The sequence below is a fragment of the Cervus canadensis genome, chromosome 5 (assembly GCF_019320065.1).
Source record: "Cervus canadensis isolate Bull #8, Minnesota chromosome 5, ASM1932006v1, whole genome shotgun sequence".
Taxonomy (NCBI): domain Eukaryota; kingdom Metazoa; phylum Chordata; class Mammalia; order Artiodactyla; family Cervidae; genus Cervus; species Cervus canadensis.
The window spans coordinates 70103709-70121598 of record NC_057390.1 but is presented as its reverse complement, the minus strand read 5'-3'; the positions used below and the strand labels follow the sequence as shown (position 1 = coordinate 70121598).

General features: G+C 41.0%; 1 protein-coding gene and 1 long non-coding RNA gene across 12 annotated transcripts in view; one reads left to right on the top strand and one right to left on the bottom strand.

The window, feature by feature from the left end:
* Positions 1-17890, bottom strand: part of DTNB (dystrobrevin beta) — a 233742-nt gene that overhangs the window by 54708 nt on the left and 161144 nt on the right. For 5 of the 11 annotated variants that reach the window (XM_043469166.1, XM_043469168.1, XM_043469169.1 and 2 more), the window contains exons 11-12: positions 4397-4486; positions 697-784 (exon numbers count right to left, since the gene is read on the bottom strand). In XM_043469166.1, the coding sequence (XP_043325101.1) occupies positions 697-784; positions 4397-4486 (178 nt within the window). Of the gene's footprint in view, positions 1-696; positions 785-4396; positions 4487-17890 lie in introns of those variants that run through there. The other 6 variants (XM_043469170.1, XM_043469174.1, XM_043469171.1 and 3 more) reach the window with 2 other exon arrangements.
* Positions 15513-17294, top strand: LOC122441987. The gene is made up of 3 exons (XR_006269519.1): positions 15513-15640; positions 16230-16332; positions 16575-17294. It is a non-coding gene; the product is annotated as an uncharacterized LOC122441987 (long non-coding RNA).

Sequence of the window (17890 nt, the reverse complement as noted above, 5' to 3'; positions counted from 1 at the left end):
TGCCTTTCTCTGACATTTCACTAAGCATAATATTCTCTAGGTCCACCCATGTTGCTGCAAATGGCAATATTTCATTCTTTTGTATGGCTGAGTAATACTCCAGTTTGTGTGTGTGAATCACATCTTCTTAATTCAGTCATCTGTTGATGGGCACTAGGGTTGCTTTCATGTCTTGCCTATTGTAAACAATGCTGCTATGAACACTGGGGTACATGTATCTTTTTGAATTAGTGTTTTCATTATTTTCCAGATATACACCCAGGAGTGGAATTGCTCGATCACATGGTAGTTCTATTTTAGTTTTTTAAGGAACCTCCATACTGTTTTTCAAAGTCTTCACCAATTTACATTCCCGCCAACAGTGTATAAAAGTTCTCTTTTCTCCACATCCTTTTCCCTTTCTTTTTTCTTTTCCCCTTTCTTTTTGATCAGGATTTCTAGGGGCTTATTAATTTTATCAATCTTTTAGAGAACCAAATTTTGGTTCTTTGATTTTCTTTTACTGATTGATTTTTAAAAGCAGTTATTATAGATAAAATTAAAGGCCACTGCAATCCCTTCCTTAAATCTGTTTCCCGCCTCCTGTCTCTGAGGTATCTACTCTCCAGAGTTTCATGTTTACCATTCCTCTTCCATCTGTATATTAAAATAATGTAAATTTCTGCTACTCTATGCTGTAATCCTCTATTTACTTACCATGTTTCCTGCCTCTGCAGCCAGCCGGGCGGCATAGCGGGCTATAAGCCGGTGCTCCTCGTCCAGTCGGCTAGGACTGTCCAGGACACTGCCAAGGAGATAAAAATTCAACAGGTATCTATTAAACAACCCCTACTCTTGCTTCACTCTCAGGAAGAACAGATGGGAGAAAGGCTTATGAAAAAGAATGGTAACAAAAGAAATGGAGACCTGAATCATAGATACTAATGATCTTCTGAGACCAGAGGGATTTAGAGAAATGACAAGGCCACGCATACCATCTCTCTCGGGCAGTATATCCCTGTTGCTCCTACATCTTCAGAGGGGACACTTCTTTTTGAATGCAAAGGCTGAAAAAAGGGCATCTATAAAGCCTAGGGAGCTATTTCCAATCGATTGTTTTAAGAAAACCTCATGACATTTAGATATAGGTCTTGAATTCAAAAGACCAAGAGAAAACTAAAGCATCATGAAAAACAGAGGGCTGGGGAAGTACACTTAACATTGGCTGAGCAAAACTGAGGAACCTAAGCTAGGCCAGGTTCACAATATGATAAAGTTGGGGAAGATTCCATGGTATCAAACATTCCCCTCCAATGTTCTTTCTCTTCTTTTACCATGCTTATTCTACAACTGTAGCCCCAACTTGAGTGAATTAATTTAGTCTGTTACTCTTAACAACAGTTCCAGCGTTCTAAGAACTTTAAACTCCACTAAGGCAGACTACCCATGCCCGTATTCCTGGGCTTCCCTTGTGGCTCAGCTGGTAAAAAATCTGCCTGTAATATAGGAGACCTGGGTTCTATCCCTGGGTTGAGAAGATCCCCTGGAGAAGGGAAAGGCTACCCACTCCAGTATTCTGGCCTGGAGAATTCCATGGACTGTATAGTCCACAGGGTCGCAGAGTCAGTCGCGACTGAGTGACTTTCACTCTCATTTTCCACTAAGGTAGTGCCATTACCTTGGATAAAAGGATTCTTGAGCAGGAGGCTACTTCTGTGTATATGTTCTGCTCATATAGAACCTTCTGCTGATTATGGTTGACAGCTTTAATTTAGGGTGTGATGTCAACTTATCCATATAAGGCACTTCCAGATTAACTAGCACTATGGCTTTATAATTCTATTTTGTTTCAGTTCTGACAGAAGTTTTAAGACAACAATAATGATGATGACTAACTGATGAGAGATGACTGTCATGGCTTGTTTCTACTTTGGCTCCAGGTTCCTGGAGTTCCAAACCCCTGATTGCAATTTAACAGTATGACAAAATATGAAATATGAAAAAATTTATAAGACATGAGTTCAATATTCATCAAACCTTGTTATAATTACTGAAGGGAATCTGGGAAGGATGGTGGTAAATCAATAGAGATCTGGACTTTTCATATATAAAATCAACTATATTTTTCTTAGATTTTTTTTTTTACCATCCTGTATTTCTATCTCTGTGACTAACACTTTAAGCTTCAGTTGGTCTTTCCTCTAGGATGAATTTTTTTAAAAACTGTGTTGCCACTGTCAACATCATGGTCTTCTGCCAATGACACTTCTCAACACTATATAATTATAGGTGTGCAAGTGTCAGTCTCTAGCATATATTCTTGCAATAAGAACATGCTACCAATAGTTGGCTTTAATACTTTAGGGTTAGGGCCCCAAGGTCAGGGCTGAACTATAGTACTTATGCCTATATTTGTCTGAAACAAGAGGACTCTCTTTATCTTTTAAATAACAACAAAACGAACATTTACCAAAACAAGTAGATACTGTTGTGGAGGGAATAGCAGCTTAAGAAGTGGGACTTACAGTGGCTGTCCTCTGTGACACAATAGGTTCCTCTTTGCAAAAGAGGTCCTCCTTCTCCATCACATTCCCTCTCCCTAGGAAGGTCAATTTGACCTGTCATTCCTACCTGAGTGTGGAGGACATGGTCGCTTTAACTAGCCAAGCTTTTCAGCCAGAAACTAGAACTTTTTGTTGATGACAGGTTTTAAGGTCAATGAAACTATAAGGGAAATTAGAAAGGATCCTTATTCTTCTACTTCAGCTGATTTTACATCTCAATATTCAGAATTATCAATAGTCAACCTCGAAATTTCTGTACAAAGCTCAGTTCCTTCAACTATAAATCAAGAAGAGATGCAGTACTCACCCAATCCTCACGTTCCTCCAGAGCTCCTGGCCACCAGTTCTCGCTCAGGGAGCCTAATCTCTAAGCCATGAGACTTGAGGGTCTCAGCTAAACCTAGCATACATCTTCCTGGGCTGAAACATCAGGTAGTAGTGTCTGTCAAATATTCTGCTGCTGTATTCACCATGGAAACTTTTAATCACTTGGACAACTACCCTTACTGGTACTAAATAAGTTGTCTTGCCAGGGTGAGACAACTCTCTTCCCAGAGATCAAGGGACTGTGACAGAGTGCTCAGAATTCACCCCTCTATGATACAATGCACAATTTGCAGGCCTTCCCCTCCACAGAATAAGTTTATTAATTATAGCTGGGAGATAGGAGAACCCTATAATCTAATGCTTTAGAGACAGGTAAATGCCTGAAGTAACAAACACCATTTGGTCATACTGGGGAAACTATGCGAAATGCTGTAAAGTATAATAATTAAAACAGTCCTTTTCAATTATACATATTTTAAAGTTGATTATTAATTTATTTTTCTGTTATCATGGGGAATAAATGCTTCCTGTGGAGCCAAGGCATGTTAAGGGCAAAGCTATGATCAGAATTTAAGTCTCTAGTCTCTCCCATGTGTTTAAGTTTATATATTAGTTTTTTCTCTAAGAGTAAGAATCTCAGGCTGTTTGGCACAGAGACTCTTTGCTGCTATATAAAGGGGAGGGATTATTAAACTTTAGATTATTTAAGCTTTACCTGCCATTCTCCTTGCAGAATGGTGGTGGGGGTGGGCATGGACTGGACAGGTGGCTTTGGGTCTACCTGAATGCAATGGCACTTTGTCTATTAACTCTTTTAAAGGGTTAACTTTGCTAGAGTTAGTGGTTATCAAATGTTTTTCCACCATAACCCACTGAGGGATCAGACATATTCCCATATTATCAGTAGTTTCTAGTTAATTATAATACATATAATTATTATAATATGAGGAGATATACATGGTTTGGTAAAAGTCTCTCAGGTAACAATGACTCAATACCACTGTTGAAAATCACTGGTTTAAATTATCAACAATGATAAGGCTTTGGGAAATGGATGATGATGCAACACATAAAGATGTAACAAGGTGATGGTGTCAAAGCCTCCACCTTAGACAAGGTGTGCCGATCAACCCCAGACTTTGAACGTTGACCGAAAGATTTCATTATTTAGGCAAGAACGAACAGGAAGAGGTTGTATCAAATGCCTCTGTGAATACACGGCTTTGGGACTGCACATCTCTGAGGTTTACACTCTTTTAAGTGTAGTCTGAAGGAAGGAAGGGCACTCCACTTTAAGGAAGAATTTCTGACTCTGTGTTTAGGTAAGTGCCCAGCCTTGGCAAGGCTCCTTCTCTTTTAGAAGCTAATGCTTTAGCAATTATTTAAACTCTGCCAAACATAGCTGGTAGCTTCTCAAGAAAAACCCCACACGCGGAGTATTTTCCAGCTGGCAGCCCCGGGTAGCAGAGCTCGCCCTCCCTCTGACCAGCCCGTGGCCACCCGCCTGCTGCTGCTCTCCCACTGACCGTGCGCAGTGCTGCAGACGGGCCGCATAGGAGGCTATCAGCGCATGCTCGTCAGCCAAGTGACTGGCTATATCCTGGCTATACTGTAACCTGGGAACAGCGGAGGCAAAGACAGCAAGCGTGACACACACACATACAGCGCAAGAAAAGAACATGGATTAAAATGGGCAAACGTCAAAAAAAAAAATAGAACAAAAAAAATCATGATAAGGAAAACAATGAAAAACCACAAGGCATAATGGAATCTGGTGTTAGACCATAGGGAGTACATCTCATCAATCCCTTCAACAAAAGCAGCCCCTTCAAAAACGGCTTTGGTGAAAAGGAGAAACCAATGAGGGGGCCACCGAGGAGCCTTACCCACCAGGCTTGCCCAGGTTCTGGGCTCTGTGATGGATGCATCTTGTAGGGAATGCCCTCTGGCAGGAAAACTGAGGCAGAGTGGGTCCATTTAATCACTGAGTGGCCCCTTAATGCTCCTATGGCTTCTGTCTACCTGTCAGAGTTTTCAGTTTCTTCATGTTACCAATTAAGCCTTTTTATTTCTACAAGGATACTGCCTTTAGCATCATTCTATTTTCTCCCATAAAACTGATACTTATACAAAACTTGTTAGAATTGCATTTAATTGACAATGTTCCATACAATCTGAGTGAGGCTCTTTCTTGCAGACATTTGGAAAATCCTTAAGCACATGATCTTCTTTTTTTTTTAACTTTTCACTAGAGAAGTATTAAAATATGCACAAAATAGAAAAAGTTATTTAATGACTACCATTTGGAGGAAGACATGGCAACCCACTCCAGTATTCTTGCCTGGAAAATCCCATGGACAGAGAAGCCTGGCGGGCTACAGTCCACAGGGTTGCAAAGAGTCGGACACAACTAAGTGACTGAGCATGCACACTTCATGGACCCATCACTAAAGTTCAACAAAGATCAACATCATCAACGTATTTAATTTATTCTTCCTTTTTTCAACTTTTTGTGCAGGAGGGCGTGGCTAGAATTACGCCAATGTATTATTTTGTCTGCAAATACTTAAGTCTGTACATCAGAGAAAAAATTTATACAACCTTGACACCATTATCACATCTGAAAAAATTAACAAAAATCCTTTTTTCTTTTTTTACAAAAATTCTTGAATATCTTAGCCCATTTGAAAATTTAAATCTTAAAAAATATCCTTTTATAGTTAAAGTCAAGATCTAAACAAGGTCCACACTTTGCATTTGGTTGATATGTTTTTTATGTTTTTTTTAAATGTTGGGATTTGATTATATGTTTCTGTTTTTAATCTGTAACAGTTCTTCCTTTTCCCTGTTTCTTCCCTGTCATCTACCTGTGAAGAAAACAGGTTACCTTGCTGCATATCCTACACTTTGGAAGCATCATTAAACTTGTTTCTCTAGCCCCTGTGGGGCCAGATCTAGATGCTGGACTAAAGTTTTTGCTTTGTTTTGTTGTTGAGACAGGGCTAGGCTCCATCATATATAATATGATGTACTTCTAAATCAAACAGGAGGTACATAATGGAAGGGAATGGAAATACTGATCAGTGGATTCAGATACTATTGGTTACATCTCTCTATTACAAACATGCCCATCAACTTTTCACCTAATAATTTTAGCATTTAAAATGATTCTTGCCTAGATACATTATTTCATGAGGGGTTACAAAATGCTGACTTTCTCATTTTATTACCTTTTGCATGTTTATTCATTTCTTCTGTTTGCTTACTGTGAAACTGCTCATTCAGGAAAGGTAAAACAAATGGTTAATATTTCTTATTTAACAGCAACAACAGAAAAATGAGCTAGTCCCTTAGGAGGGTTTTTGTTTGTCTTAATATCATTATAAACTCATAGATTTTTGTGTATCTGATGTGCTTCAATCCGTTACGATGGTATTCAAATTGTCCTAACTTTGGCCAGTGGGAACCCCAGGAAGCAGGCTCCACTAGAGCTTATTAGTTTACCTGTTTGTACAATAAGATGCCTCAGTCTCATCTTGTATATATCCTACTCCACGCTTAGAATCAACCATTCTTCCAAGGGTCCCAGGTCCGCTTTACTGAGAAAGAGCATTCAGAAGCCACAATCAGGGTACTAGAGAGCTCACTGCTTTTGGGTTGTCACCACTTCCAGGTTTTTCAGTGGATAAAGCTAGGAAATGTCTATATTTTAGAGAGAATAAAACTGAGTTCTTTCACCACTTTCAGATATCACTCTATTTTCTAACTTACATTATTTTCATTGAGAACTCATTGGAAAATTTTACCCCTTGTTCCCGTACGTAACATGTCTTTTTTTCTCTAGCTGCTTTTAATATCTTCTCTTTATCACTGCGTTTTTTTTTTTTATTTGATTGTGATTTGGGTTGGTATATTTTCCTCTGTGTTCATTCTGCTTACAGTTTGTTGATCATCTTGTATCTGTGTGTTAGTAGTTTTCATTAAATATGTAAAAATTTATTCAGAAATTTGGAAAAAAATTATTTCCATGAATTTTTCCTTCCCCGTTAGACCATCTGACATTGTCCCAAAGGTCACTGAGGCTTTGTTTTTCAAATGTTTTTCTCTCTGCTTCATTTTAGATAGTTTGTATTGCTTTAAGTTCAGTGAACTTTCATTTTTTAATTTCTGACCTACTGTTAAGTCCATTCACTGAATTTTTCAGTATAATCCCTTTCAACCCTGTAAGCTCTGTTTTTTTATTTTAAAGGTTTTAATGTAAGTAGACTATACATGCAAAAATTCCAATCACATTTATACTAGGTTCTTTTTTATTTCCCACATTTTCTCCACATTATGTTGATATTTTCTTTTATAAATATATTTTTAAAATATTTATTATTTGGCTGCACCAGGTCTTAGTCATGGCACTCGGGATCTTTACTCTTCACTGTACCATATGGGACCTTTAGATGCAGCATGCAGGATCTTTTTTTTTCCCCTCAGTTGCGGCATGTGGGATCTTGTTCCTTGACCAGGTATGGGACCCTGGCCCCCTGCACTGGGAGCATGGAGTCTTAACCACTGCACCACCACAGAAGTCCTTCTTTTATATTTTTGATACTTATCATGGATGCTTGAAAGTCCATGTCTGCTAGTTGCATCACATGTGTTATTTTTGACTCTGTTACGTTGACTAATTGTCTCCTGGTTACATGTCACACTTCCCTGCTTCTTCTTATGTCTTCTAATTTTCCACTGAATGGTGCAAACTCTGAGTATTATGCTGCTGAATGTCTGGATTTTATCATCTTCCTCTTAAGAATGGCAGTCAATTTCCTTGTGAACAGCTTGATCCTTTTGAGGCTTGTGTTGAAGCTTCATTAGTGCAGATCTAGAGTAACTTTATTTAGGGCCAATTTGACCCCGCTCCTATGATATGATCCTTCTGGGGTCTTCACTGAGGGCCTCAAGCATTCAATCTTGTCTCTTTACTTTGGTTGGTGAGAACTCAAACTATATATGTTGGTTGGAACTCTATAGTGTGAGCTCAGGTAGTTGTTCCACTTTCAAATCCCCAGGAGTTGTTCTCTCTCAGATCTTGTGAAATCTCATTACATGCAAATACAGCTCAGTTTTCAGCTGAAGATTCAAGGGATCTCTCTTCAGATTTATGGAGCTCTTTCTCTGAACATGTACTCCTCTCTGGTGTTTTGCTCAGCAAATTTTGCTCCCCAACTCCAATCTCTACATTCTTATTCTCAGCAAGACCGCCTTGCTCTGCTTATATCCTGCACTGGTGTTTGGCAAATGCATTCCTGCAGAAAGTCTGGGCGTTCATGGGGCTATCTCACTTGTTTCTCATCTCAGGAATCAGTCCTAGGCTACTTACTGTCTAATTCCTGAAAACAGTTGTTCTTGCATTCAGACCAGTTTTCCAGCGGTTTATAGTGAGAGAGCTAATCTGATACCAGTTAGTTCACCACGACCAGAGAGGAAGTTCTCTCTGTAGTAACTTATTTTTATCATATCTTTGTAAAGCATCAGTCCACTTCAAACTAGTATTCAAAACAAAGCTGGGTCTTTATGGCAGACAGATTGAGAAGTAGGTTATATAATCCTACATACCAGGACAAAAGCTTTAGCTTTTACTCTGAAATTAGACATTACTGGAAGGTTTTGAGCAGAAGTGAGGTATAACTTGTATTTTAATAGGATCACTTGCTACAGGAAGGATAAAGTGCCAGAGAGCAGGGGGAAGAAGCAGTCAATTAGAAGGTGGCTTGACATTCCAGATGAGAGACAAGAGTGGCTAGGAAATAGTAGCCGTAGAAGTGATAATAAATAACAAGATCTTAGATAGACTTTGACAGTGTTTTTGGATAGATTTAATAACCTGACAGTTTAGATGGGAGAAAAATTAATGATTCTGACCAAGCAACTAAGAAAATGGGACTGCCATTCACAGAGATGGGGAAGAATATGGGAGAAGCAGATTTGGTGGGAGAAGATATAAAACTGAGCTTAAAATATGCTAGTTATGAAATATATATTAAATACCCAAGTGAAGGTATTGATTAGGAGGAAGATATGTGAGGGAAAAGGTGAAAGTTCAAGGAAAAAGTCTCGGTCAGAAAAAGAAGTTTTGGAGTAACTAGTATGCAGATTTTATCGAAAGTCATGAGTAAGGATGGGATCACCTACAGTGAGTTGAGTACAGACAGAAAAGAGAAGTGGTCCCTCTGGTATGCTAACATTTACAGGTCAAAGAGGTATGGAAAAATCAGCAAAGGAGGCCAAGAAGGAATAGGAGAAAAGCCAGAAGAGCATAGTATCTGCAGGCAAGCGCAGAAAGTGTTTCAAGTACAAGGGAGCAATCATCTACATCAAATGCCACTGACAGGTCAAGCCTGTAAGTCCTGAGAATTCAACACTGGATTTAGCATGTGGAAGTCTCTGGTCTCCTTGACAAAAGTGGTTTTGGCAGAGTAACGGGCATGCAAATTTGACCATGATGTGCTCCAAAGGAAATGGCAGAACAGAAACTGGAGACATTTACTATAGAAGCAACAGTCCATTAAACTCCATTTTAGTGTGATACGAAGACTGCTATTCAGAACTAGTGTTGTTTGCCAGATAATTAGGAATCTAAGCCAAAATGAAAAGCATTAACAGTAGCTGCTTATGGCAAATGAGGAATTTAAATGCCCATGAATTTTCTGACAATTTTGTTTGGGGCAGACTCTTGAGAGTCTCTTGGACTGCAGGAGATCAAAACAGTCAATCCTAAAGGAAATCAACCTTGAATATTTATTGGAAGGACTGATGCTAAAGCTGAAGCTCCAATACTTTGGCCACCTGATATGAAGAGCCAACTCACTGGAAAAGACCCTGATGCTGGGAAAGACAGAAAGCAGAAGGAGAAGAGAACGACAGAGGATGAGATGGTTAGATGGCATCACTGACTCAATAGACATGAATTTGAGCAAACTCCAGGAGATACTGGAGAACAGAGGAGCCTGGCGTGCTGCAATCAATAGGGTTGCAAAGTCAGACACGACTTAGCAACTGAACAACAATGGATGTTATATCATTCTACTCACATTCAAAAATGTACCTGTTTTTCAGATATATTTTTTTAATTTAAACTCTTTCTTGATTATGCATACATGCATTAAACGTGCTGCAATATGTATATGCAACACATATACAATCCCAACTTCCAAACAGATTTTGCTTTAGAACTCTGTTTTCCTAAAACAAAGGCAATACTTTGGAATATTTTGGAATCCTATAGCAAATAAAATAATGAAAATAACTGTTTTATTTCTGCTATCAAAAGTTAATTCAATCCATAAAAGTAGGTGATTTGCATGCCTGAGTACACAATAGCACTTGAATGGCACTTCTGATGGAGACTGGGCATGTGAGTCAATGTTTGGAGCATTGACTAGAGTCAGCACTGTGCCAGGACAGGAGGACATGAGCAAAACCCAGACGTGGATTTTTCTACTTGACTGTTAACATCAAGAGAGCAACAGTCAAGTAGAAAAGAGATGATCACACAAATAAGGAAAACTCCAAGTGTAATGAGTGTTATGATGAGAAGGACACTGTTCTCCTATGAGAGGACCTAATAGTAGAATTTTACCCAATTAGGGAGACCAGCAAAGGCAAGGGTGATTAGAATGAACCAAAGTTAAAAAGAGAAGTGACCATGAGATGAATACATTTCTCCCCAGGTACCCGAAAGAGAGTTCTTTCCCTCATAAGGCATCTCCCAGCTCTAAAACAACGGTAACAACAAGCATAGTTGGGGACAGAAGGTCCTGATGGGACTGCAGGGTCAAAGGCAGCACTTCTTAAAAACACATTTCCCCATACTTCTTCCTTTAGAACCCTCAAGCTTGTACTGAATCAAATTATCTGGGAACGAGGCCTGGGGATATGCATTTGAAACAAGCTTCCAGGGCTCCAGTTGCACACTGCAGTGTGAGAATGGCTCTCCAAGACAACAGGCGCTTGGAAGCCTAGGTGACAGTCTCATGGCTCCAGCAGAATCTCCAGTGTTAGCAAGAGAGGGCGCCTTTGGCCAAGGTTAAGAACACACCCATGGGCACAGGCAGCAAGGGGAAGGGATCTGATGGCGGGGGTGGGGGGGCGGTGGGAGGAGGTTGGGATGAAGGGTAAGCAGGGGTGGGACAAGGTCAGAGGCACTACAAGCAAGCATGCTAGAGCCAGTGCACACCCCTGGTAGCGGAATTATTTACTAAGTAAAAGGCAACAGAGCATAGCAACCAAGAACTCGGGCACAGGAGTCAGGCAGTCTTGGGTTTAATCCAAACTCTGATACTTATTAGCCATGTGAGCTTGGACATTAACCTCTCTATGTCTCAGTCGTCTCATTTGTAAAATCATAATAATACCAAATCTACCTCATGAAATATTTACTTTAGAGAGTGTTGGGAGGATTAAATACCATAACATAGTAGTTACTATCAACAAAGTACTGTGACCCAGCAGATACTTTTACAGATCTTCTGTTTGTTCTTAGAACAATCTTCCATAAAAGGTATTACCTGTAATCCTCTCAACTTCATATTCCAGCCCTGACCTCTCCCCAGAGCTCCAGAATCATGTAGATTTGATGCCCGTTCAGCATCTCCCCTTGCCTGCCTAACAGGCATCTCAAGCCCAACATGTTCAAAATACAGCTCAATTCTCCACACTTTCCTGGTTCACCTGCCACTCCCCCCAATTGGCTGATTTAAATAAACAGCACTCTCATTCACCCAGTCAACAAGCCCCAAAGCTGAGAAGTCTTCTTAATTTCTCTCTGTTCCTCATGTTCCACATCTAATCTCTTAACCAGGTCCTGCCGGCTCTACTTTCAGATCAGATCCCCAAACCAGCCGCTCTTACCGCCCCTCCTGCTGCCATACTCTCTCATCTGGAATTCCTCCCTCAACGCCACTTGGTCTATCCCAAGAGCCTCGTGACTGGTCTCTCTTCTTCCACTCTAGTTCTCCACAGTCCAGTCTCCACACTGCAGAGATTTTTTTTTTTTTTTAGTAACAAATCAATTTGGGGAGGTAATGAAAGTATTCTCAAATCTATCGTGGTAATGGTTTTGCAACTCTGAATATATGAAAAACCACTAAATGGTATGTGTTAAATGGATGAGTTGTATAATATATGACTCAACAATCATCTGTTTAAAAAATAAATCAACAGTTCTGAAACTGCTATGTACACTACGAGCCACTGACCGAATATGTAAACGGATGGTGACTGATGGGAGCCAGGTTTCTCACTGATAAGAGTGGAAGTTACAGCTAACCAAGAGGGGCCAGCAGGAGTGAGCTAGGTGGTACTGCATCAGAACATGATATTCCAGGATAATCCATGTCCTTTATTTCTCAGCCCTCAATGAAACAAGCAGGCAGTGCTGTAAGATGCTACGTGCTTGAAATAACTGAAGAAGAAAACCCCTTTCTTAGCAGAAGTGTTGATCAAGGGGCAAGCAGCAGCAAGATTTGGAGAGGAGGAGTAAGTTTCTGGATCAAGCCTGGTTGATTCTCACCCTCAAGGGGCTTAGGGTCTTGAAAAGCATGAAACAAATGACTAATAACAATTCTATGATATGTACAAGATACTACAGATCACAGAAGACAAACACTTTACCTAGCTTTAGGGTACTAGGGAAGGCTTCCTGGAGGTGGTGAAGTTGAGAAGGCAGAATTAGATGACAAAGAGAAGGAAATAACAGGAAAAAGGATGGGAGGCACCAAGGCAGAGCAGCATATGCGGCAACCTGCTTGGTGAACTCTGAGTGACTGAGTAACTCTGACAGTAGATGCCAAATAGAAACCCTGGAATAGGTACGGCTGCAGAGGCTGGCAAGGGTCAGCTCAGAAATGAAGAATGTGCATTGCATCTTGCAGAACTGCACTGCCACTAGCCACCTGTGGCTGTTTAAATTCAAATTAATTTAAATTAAGTAAAATTAAAAATTCACTGTGTTGCATTAGTCATATTTCAAGTGTACAGTACCCACACATGGCTAATGGCTACCAGACGGGTTAGCACAGAACATTTCCATGCTCTTGGACAGCGCTGTAGAAGGGAAGAGCCACTGAAGATTTTTATCCAGGAGCATAACATACTCAGACCTGCACTTCAGAAAAAGTCCCCTTGGTCGCAAAAACAAGACTGGATTGGTTGGGAGTAGACTATAGAGTTTTCCTAATAAGATCCAGGAAAAAGATAAGACCTTATACTACAGCACTGATTTGTTTTAAATGTCTGCTTATTAAAAGAAATTGAAATATTTTAATAGTTTGATGTGAACAAGGATGAAAAACTATGCCCGTCTAAGCCAGACCAGCACAGGAATTTGAGCACTGCTGTAGGCGTTTCCGTCATGTGTGCAAGCTCGTAGAGCATCTTAATAGCATCTTATTAGAAAGCAGTGTGCTGCACCTAGTCAGCTTCTTAGCAGCAGGGACAGTCAAGAGGTATCCAAGGCAACAGCCTCCAAAGCATATGTAAAAATGTGTGTGTGTGTGAGAGAGCGAGCAAGAGACTGACTGTGTTCTACTGGCCATTTGTTAGATCTCAAGAATTCATGCTATGGTCTGGTTCCCTGACGTGCCCCAGGCTCCTCTAACTCACATAACCTTGCTAACTTCCTCCCCAAATCTCCCTTCTGTGTTTTGACCAAAGGTACCTAACTCATGCCAGAAAGAAAACCAACCACTCCCTTCCTCAGCACCCCCACATTCAAAATGTACCAAGCCCATCTTCACCCCCAGGATCCCTTAAGCATCTCAATCCCAACGTGAGAACACAACTCACGGTCTCTCCCCCTAAGCCAGCTCCTTCTTCCCCTCTGCTCTGCTGATGGTCCATCACTCTTGCTCACATTCTGGATCTCAAGCCTCAGTCCAATGAGAGGAGGAAACTATTCACATCAAGGTTTGGAAGTATGGAGTTGGAAATATTCAAGCTTTTAATCTGTACTAACCTGAGTTAGAACTGCTGAAGGGTTTACCTTAAATGCTTGAATGGAAATGGAATTTAATCCCAACCCAGAAGCCACTGAAAACTGGCAGGCTGCCCAGGCCACCAGACAGACTCTGGAAACGTGCCAACGCTGAGACTCTGCAGTTCCATAAGATTATGTGTTAATTTTCAATTACTCTGCTTTTCTGTCTTTCAAGGGAAAAAAAAATTGGAGAAAAAATAATTGCTGAGTTGCCTTGGAGAGGTTGTCACGAAGAAGTCGTACAAGGTAGCTGTTTCAGGGCGATGCCGAAAACCTCATTCGTTTTTGCTTTCCACCAAACTCTATTTTTCTCATTTCACAGAAAGAGAATCAGTGGCCCGAGTCCACACATGCACAGCGCCTGCCTTGACCAATTTCATTTTGTCTCTCTTCTCAGTTTCCCCACATCTCTTTTGTTTTCAGTCTGAAAAGGCAGTGTTCTGTGGCTTCTGTCACTCCACTGCTTTCTGTAGATAACAAGATAAGGTCTTTATCTTGGCGCCCAGTCAGAAAGCCATTTTAAAACCAGTATAGGACAACTCACCTCTTAACTTGGTCATGTTTCTATAGCTCAGAAGTAGTACTTATACTGTGGCACCTGGCCTTTAAAAACTGCTTCTCCTTCCTGTGAAGTATGGATTAAAGTAAAAAGGCTCGGATAAAATCTTGCCTTCACTTAAGGTTCCTCGCAACTGGTGACCTACTCAGGATCTGTGGCTCTTGTATTTACCTGTTCACCACTCAAAGGTGGTGTTATGTCCCACACAATCATCTCCATAAACTGAACAGAATAGCAAGAATTATTTAACCCTTGAGAAAAATTAAGGGGGTAGGGAAACAAAGGTCTCCTGAAACAAATCCGTGCAAACGGAGGTGTGAGGTAACATACTTTCACATGCACTTTTTTCAGAAACTACCTGAAAAAGAAGTTTATAGTGACGTGTCTCCTCAGCAGCTCTACCTTCTCCAGGGAAGTAGCCTCACCCTTGTTTGTGAATTGACCCCTACCCATTCAACCATGTTATTCTAGGTGGGGCCACTGAACACAAAACACCGGGGTGGGTAACATGACCCAAGATGGATCCAATGTAACTTCCATTGAAAGTTTTTCAAACTGGATCCACATAGAGTAATGAGGTTACGAAATGTGAACACATTTTGTGGGTCTCTTGGCTGTGTTCCCTGCTGCGTGGAATGATAGTTACATTAGGAAAGAAGCAGCAGATGTGCAGTAGAGAGAAGCGAGGAGGCGATGGGTGGGGGAAACACCTACACCAGTTAGAGTTCCCCTTGCTCTGTCCGCCCAGGGGCCCAGCCACTACCCCCTGCTCTGCCCACTGCCTGGTTACAAAAACAAAAAAATCTTCTTGTTTTCCCTAAGCCAATTCAAACTGAGCTTTTATTACTTGTAGCCAAGAGTTATGACTAAAATAGAAACTAATACTGGGAGTCGGGTGTAACACTGACTGGAACTAGCTAAGTCAAGAAGTGTCAATGGTAGCAAAACTCTCTCGATCCAGGGAGGGAATACATCAATCTTTGCTACATGGCTACAGAGCAAAGCCACTGGTTAAACTGTAATCTCTGGGATCCTAGGACTTGGATCTTGTGCCCCTTCTGGCTGGATCCCCAGGCACTTTGAGAGGAATAATAGGATGCAGCGGGGCTTTCTTAAAGTCTTTAATATGATGTTCCAAGAGAAAGAGACACGTTGTCTGGAAGCCAGTGGCCTCAGCCCACCAAGGTGAGATGATTAGGACAAGTTGGGTTTTTATGGGGGTTGTATTGTTCCAGAAACCACAGGCATAAATCTCAGCTCTGGCAGGGTAGGGCAGGGGCAGGTGCCAGTTATGGAGACATTCTGAGGCTGTAAGTGCTTCTTACGCAGACTATGAGCCATCATTCTGTAATTCCCCCCACAGAGCCTTCCCATTCCTGGGTGGGCTTTCCTCCGGGTTTCTCAGTTGGCTTAGGTTTTAGTTCTCTCCAGCCTGGAAAAATCAGTTACCACTCAGCCATCTGCTCTGCTGCTTCCAAAGTGTTCTTGCTATTGTTTCCTCACCCATTTTCTCTGTTGTTGTGGGCTTCTACTAAAAAAACAAAACAAAAACCTCTTGACTGTCATTTTCACGGTGTTTCAGGAGGAAATGGGCAGATATGGCTTAATATGTCCTATTTCCTGTGACTTTCCTTCCCCCACCCCCACCCCGCTTCTCTAAATTACAATTATCCTATTTTCAGGTATCTGCTGTTACAGACTTGTGAGTTGTAGTTGTAGCTGTGAGTTGTAAAGATGTGAGAGTTCTTAAAACTTCTCATTCGGTCCATGGTAGACTAGGTTAATGAATCACAAGAGCTGATCCCGATGAATGGACATTACTCAGACATCCGGGACCCCATGCTGTCTGCAGGAGGGGGATAAGACCTCCGGGAAAGGTGAATGCGCACCCCTAGTCGTGCTGCTGCACTGTGTCAGGAAGGAAAGCTCGTGGGGAGGGAAGTGTGTGTGTGTGTGCAAGCATGTGCACACCTCTGCACACCTCTTTGTGCTGGGCAGCCAAACAGCACTCTGCCAACAACCTCTGGTATTTTTCTTTTATGGTTACAGGATCTCTGCTGCTCATGACAGTACAACCTTCTTTAGGAGAAATACTCCTCCCTCAATTTTTCTGATACAGGTCTGAGAGTTTGGCTTATCGCACACACACACGAGGATAGGCGGTAATGCCATCCAGGACAACAAGAATCCTTTCCTGGAGTCTTCTAATCCGAGAGAGGAAAGGCACAACCTCTTGAGTGACAAGGCTGAGGATGTGAGTTGGAAGCCACTGGCACCTTGAGCAGTGGCTGTTCTATAGGAGGAGGGAATGAAGACCGCACTTGAGAGGAGCCAAGAGATAGAGAAGCCAAGGGTGGACATCTCGGTGGCAGTTCATCTTCTGCTCTTCCCTTTCTTCTTTTTTTTTGGGCTGTGCTGGTCTTTGTTGCAGTGCATTCCAGGGGCTTCTCCAGCTGCAACGTGAGGGCTACTCTATTTGCTGTGTGCAGGTTTAGATGCCCCATGGCATGTGGGATCTTAGTTCCCCAATCAGAAATCAAATCTGCATCCCCTGCATTGGAAGATGGACTCTCAATCCCTGGACCACCAGGGAAGTCCATACAAGGTTGTACACAAGACTTTTACAATGTTTTCATCTGGCTTAACTGAGTTTGTGCTTTTTAAAGTTAGATTTTAATACTTGAAGTTAACAGAGTTAAAACTACTGTACCAAACAAATGCACAAAGTCAAAAGTTTCATCCTAGAGGTTTTTGTTGATGTCAAAGTTATATGAAATGCCCACAGAATTGTAAACATTTTTATGTGTATAAATAATTAAAGTCAAAGCTTTAGAATACATTAAAATATCAGCATCATTTTTCATATTGGTTTGAATGTAAGGTATGACTTAAAATAGTACAATAGTGCAGACCGTAATAATATAATCACATTCTGAACCTTGGGGAAATAGAGGGGCAGAAGCAAGCCTCAGAGGAAATTAACTAGCAGACGGGCAATTTAAGTCTGTTTTAAAGTTCTGAAAGTTTGTTTGTTTTTAAGTATACTGTTCTGATTCCCTAACAGAAGCACATTTCTAGAAACTACTCAGTCTCAAAGACGAAATTTCTTCTCAACTATAGACATGCCAATATGAAAATATTAGAAAAATATTACGGAGGGCAAATCCCTAGAGGGGAACCTTTCAGGTACATAATTTACAGTTTCTCACATGATTGTCAGCATCTCAGCCCTTTATAAGGTTTTCTTCTGTAAAAAGTAACCATTACATTTGACCATCTTTTATTGGGCTAATCAAATATTTTTTTTCACCACTGGGGCTGTGACTATTTTTATATGCATGGCCTATCAGAAAGGTAGAAATTGGAACTCTTAATTTTTTTCCGGGGGCGTTTTTGATACTGTGTGTGTTCTTGTCTGACTCAGTGATTTATGTC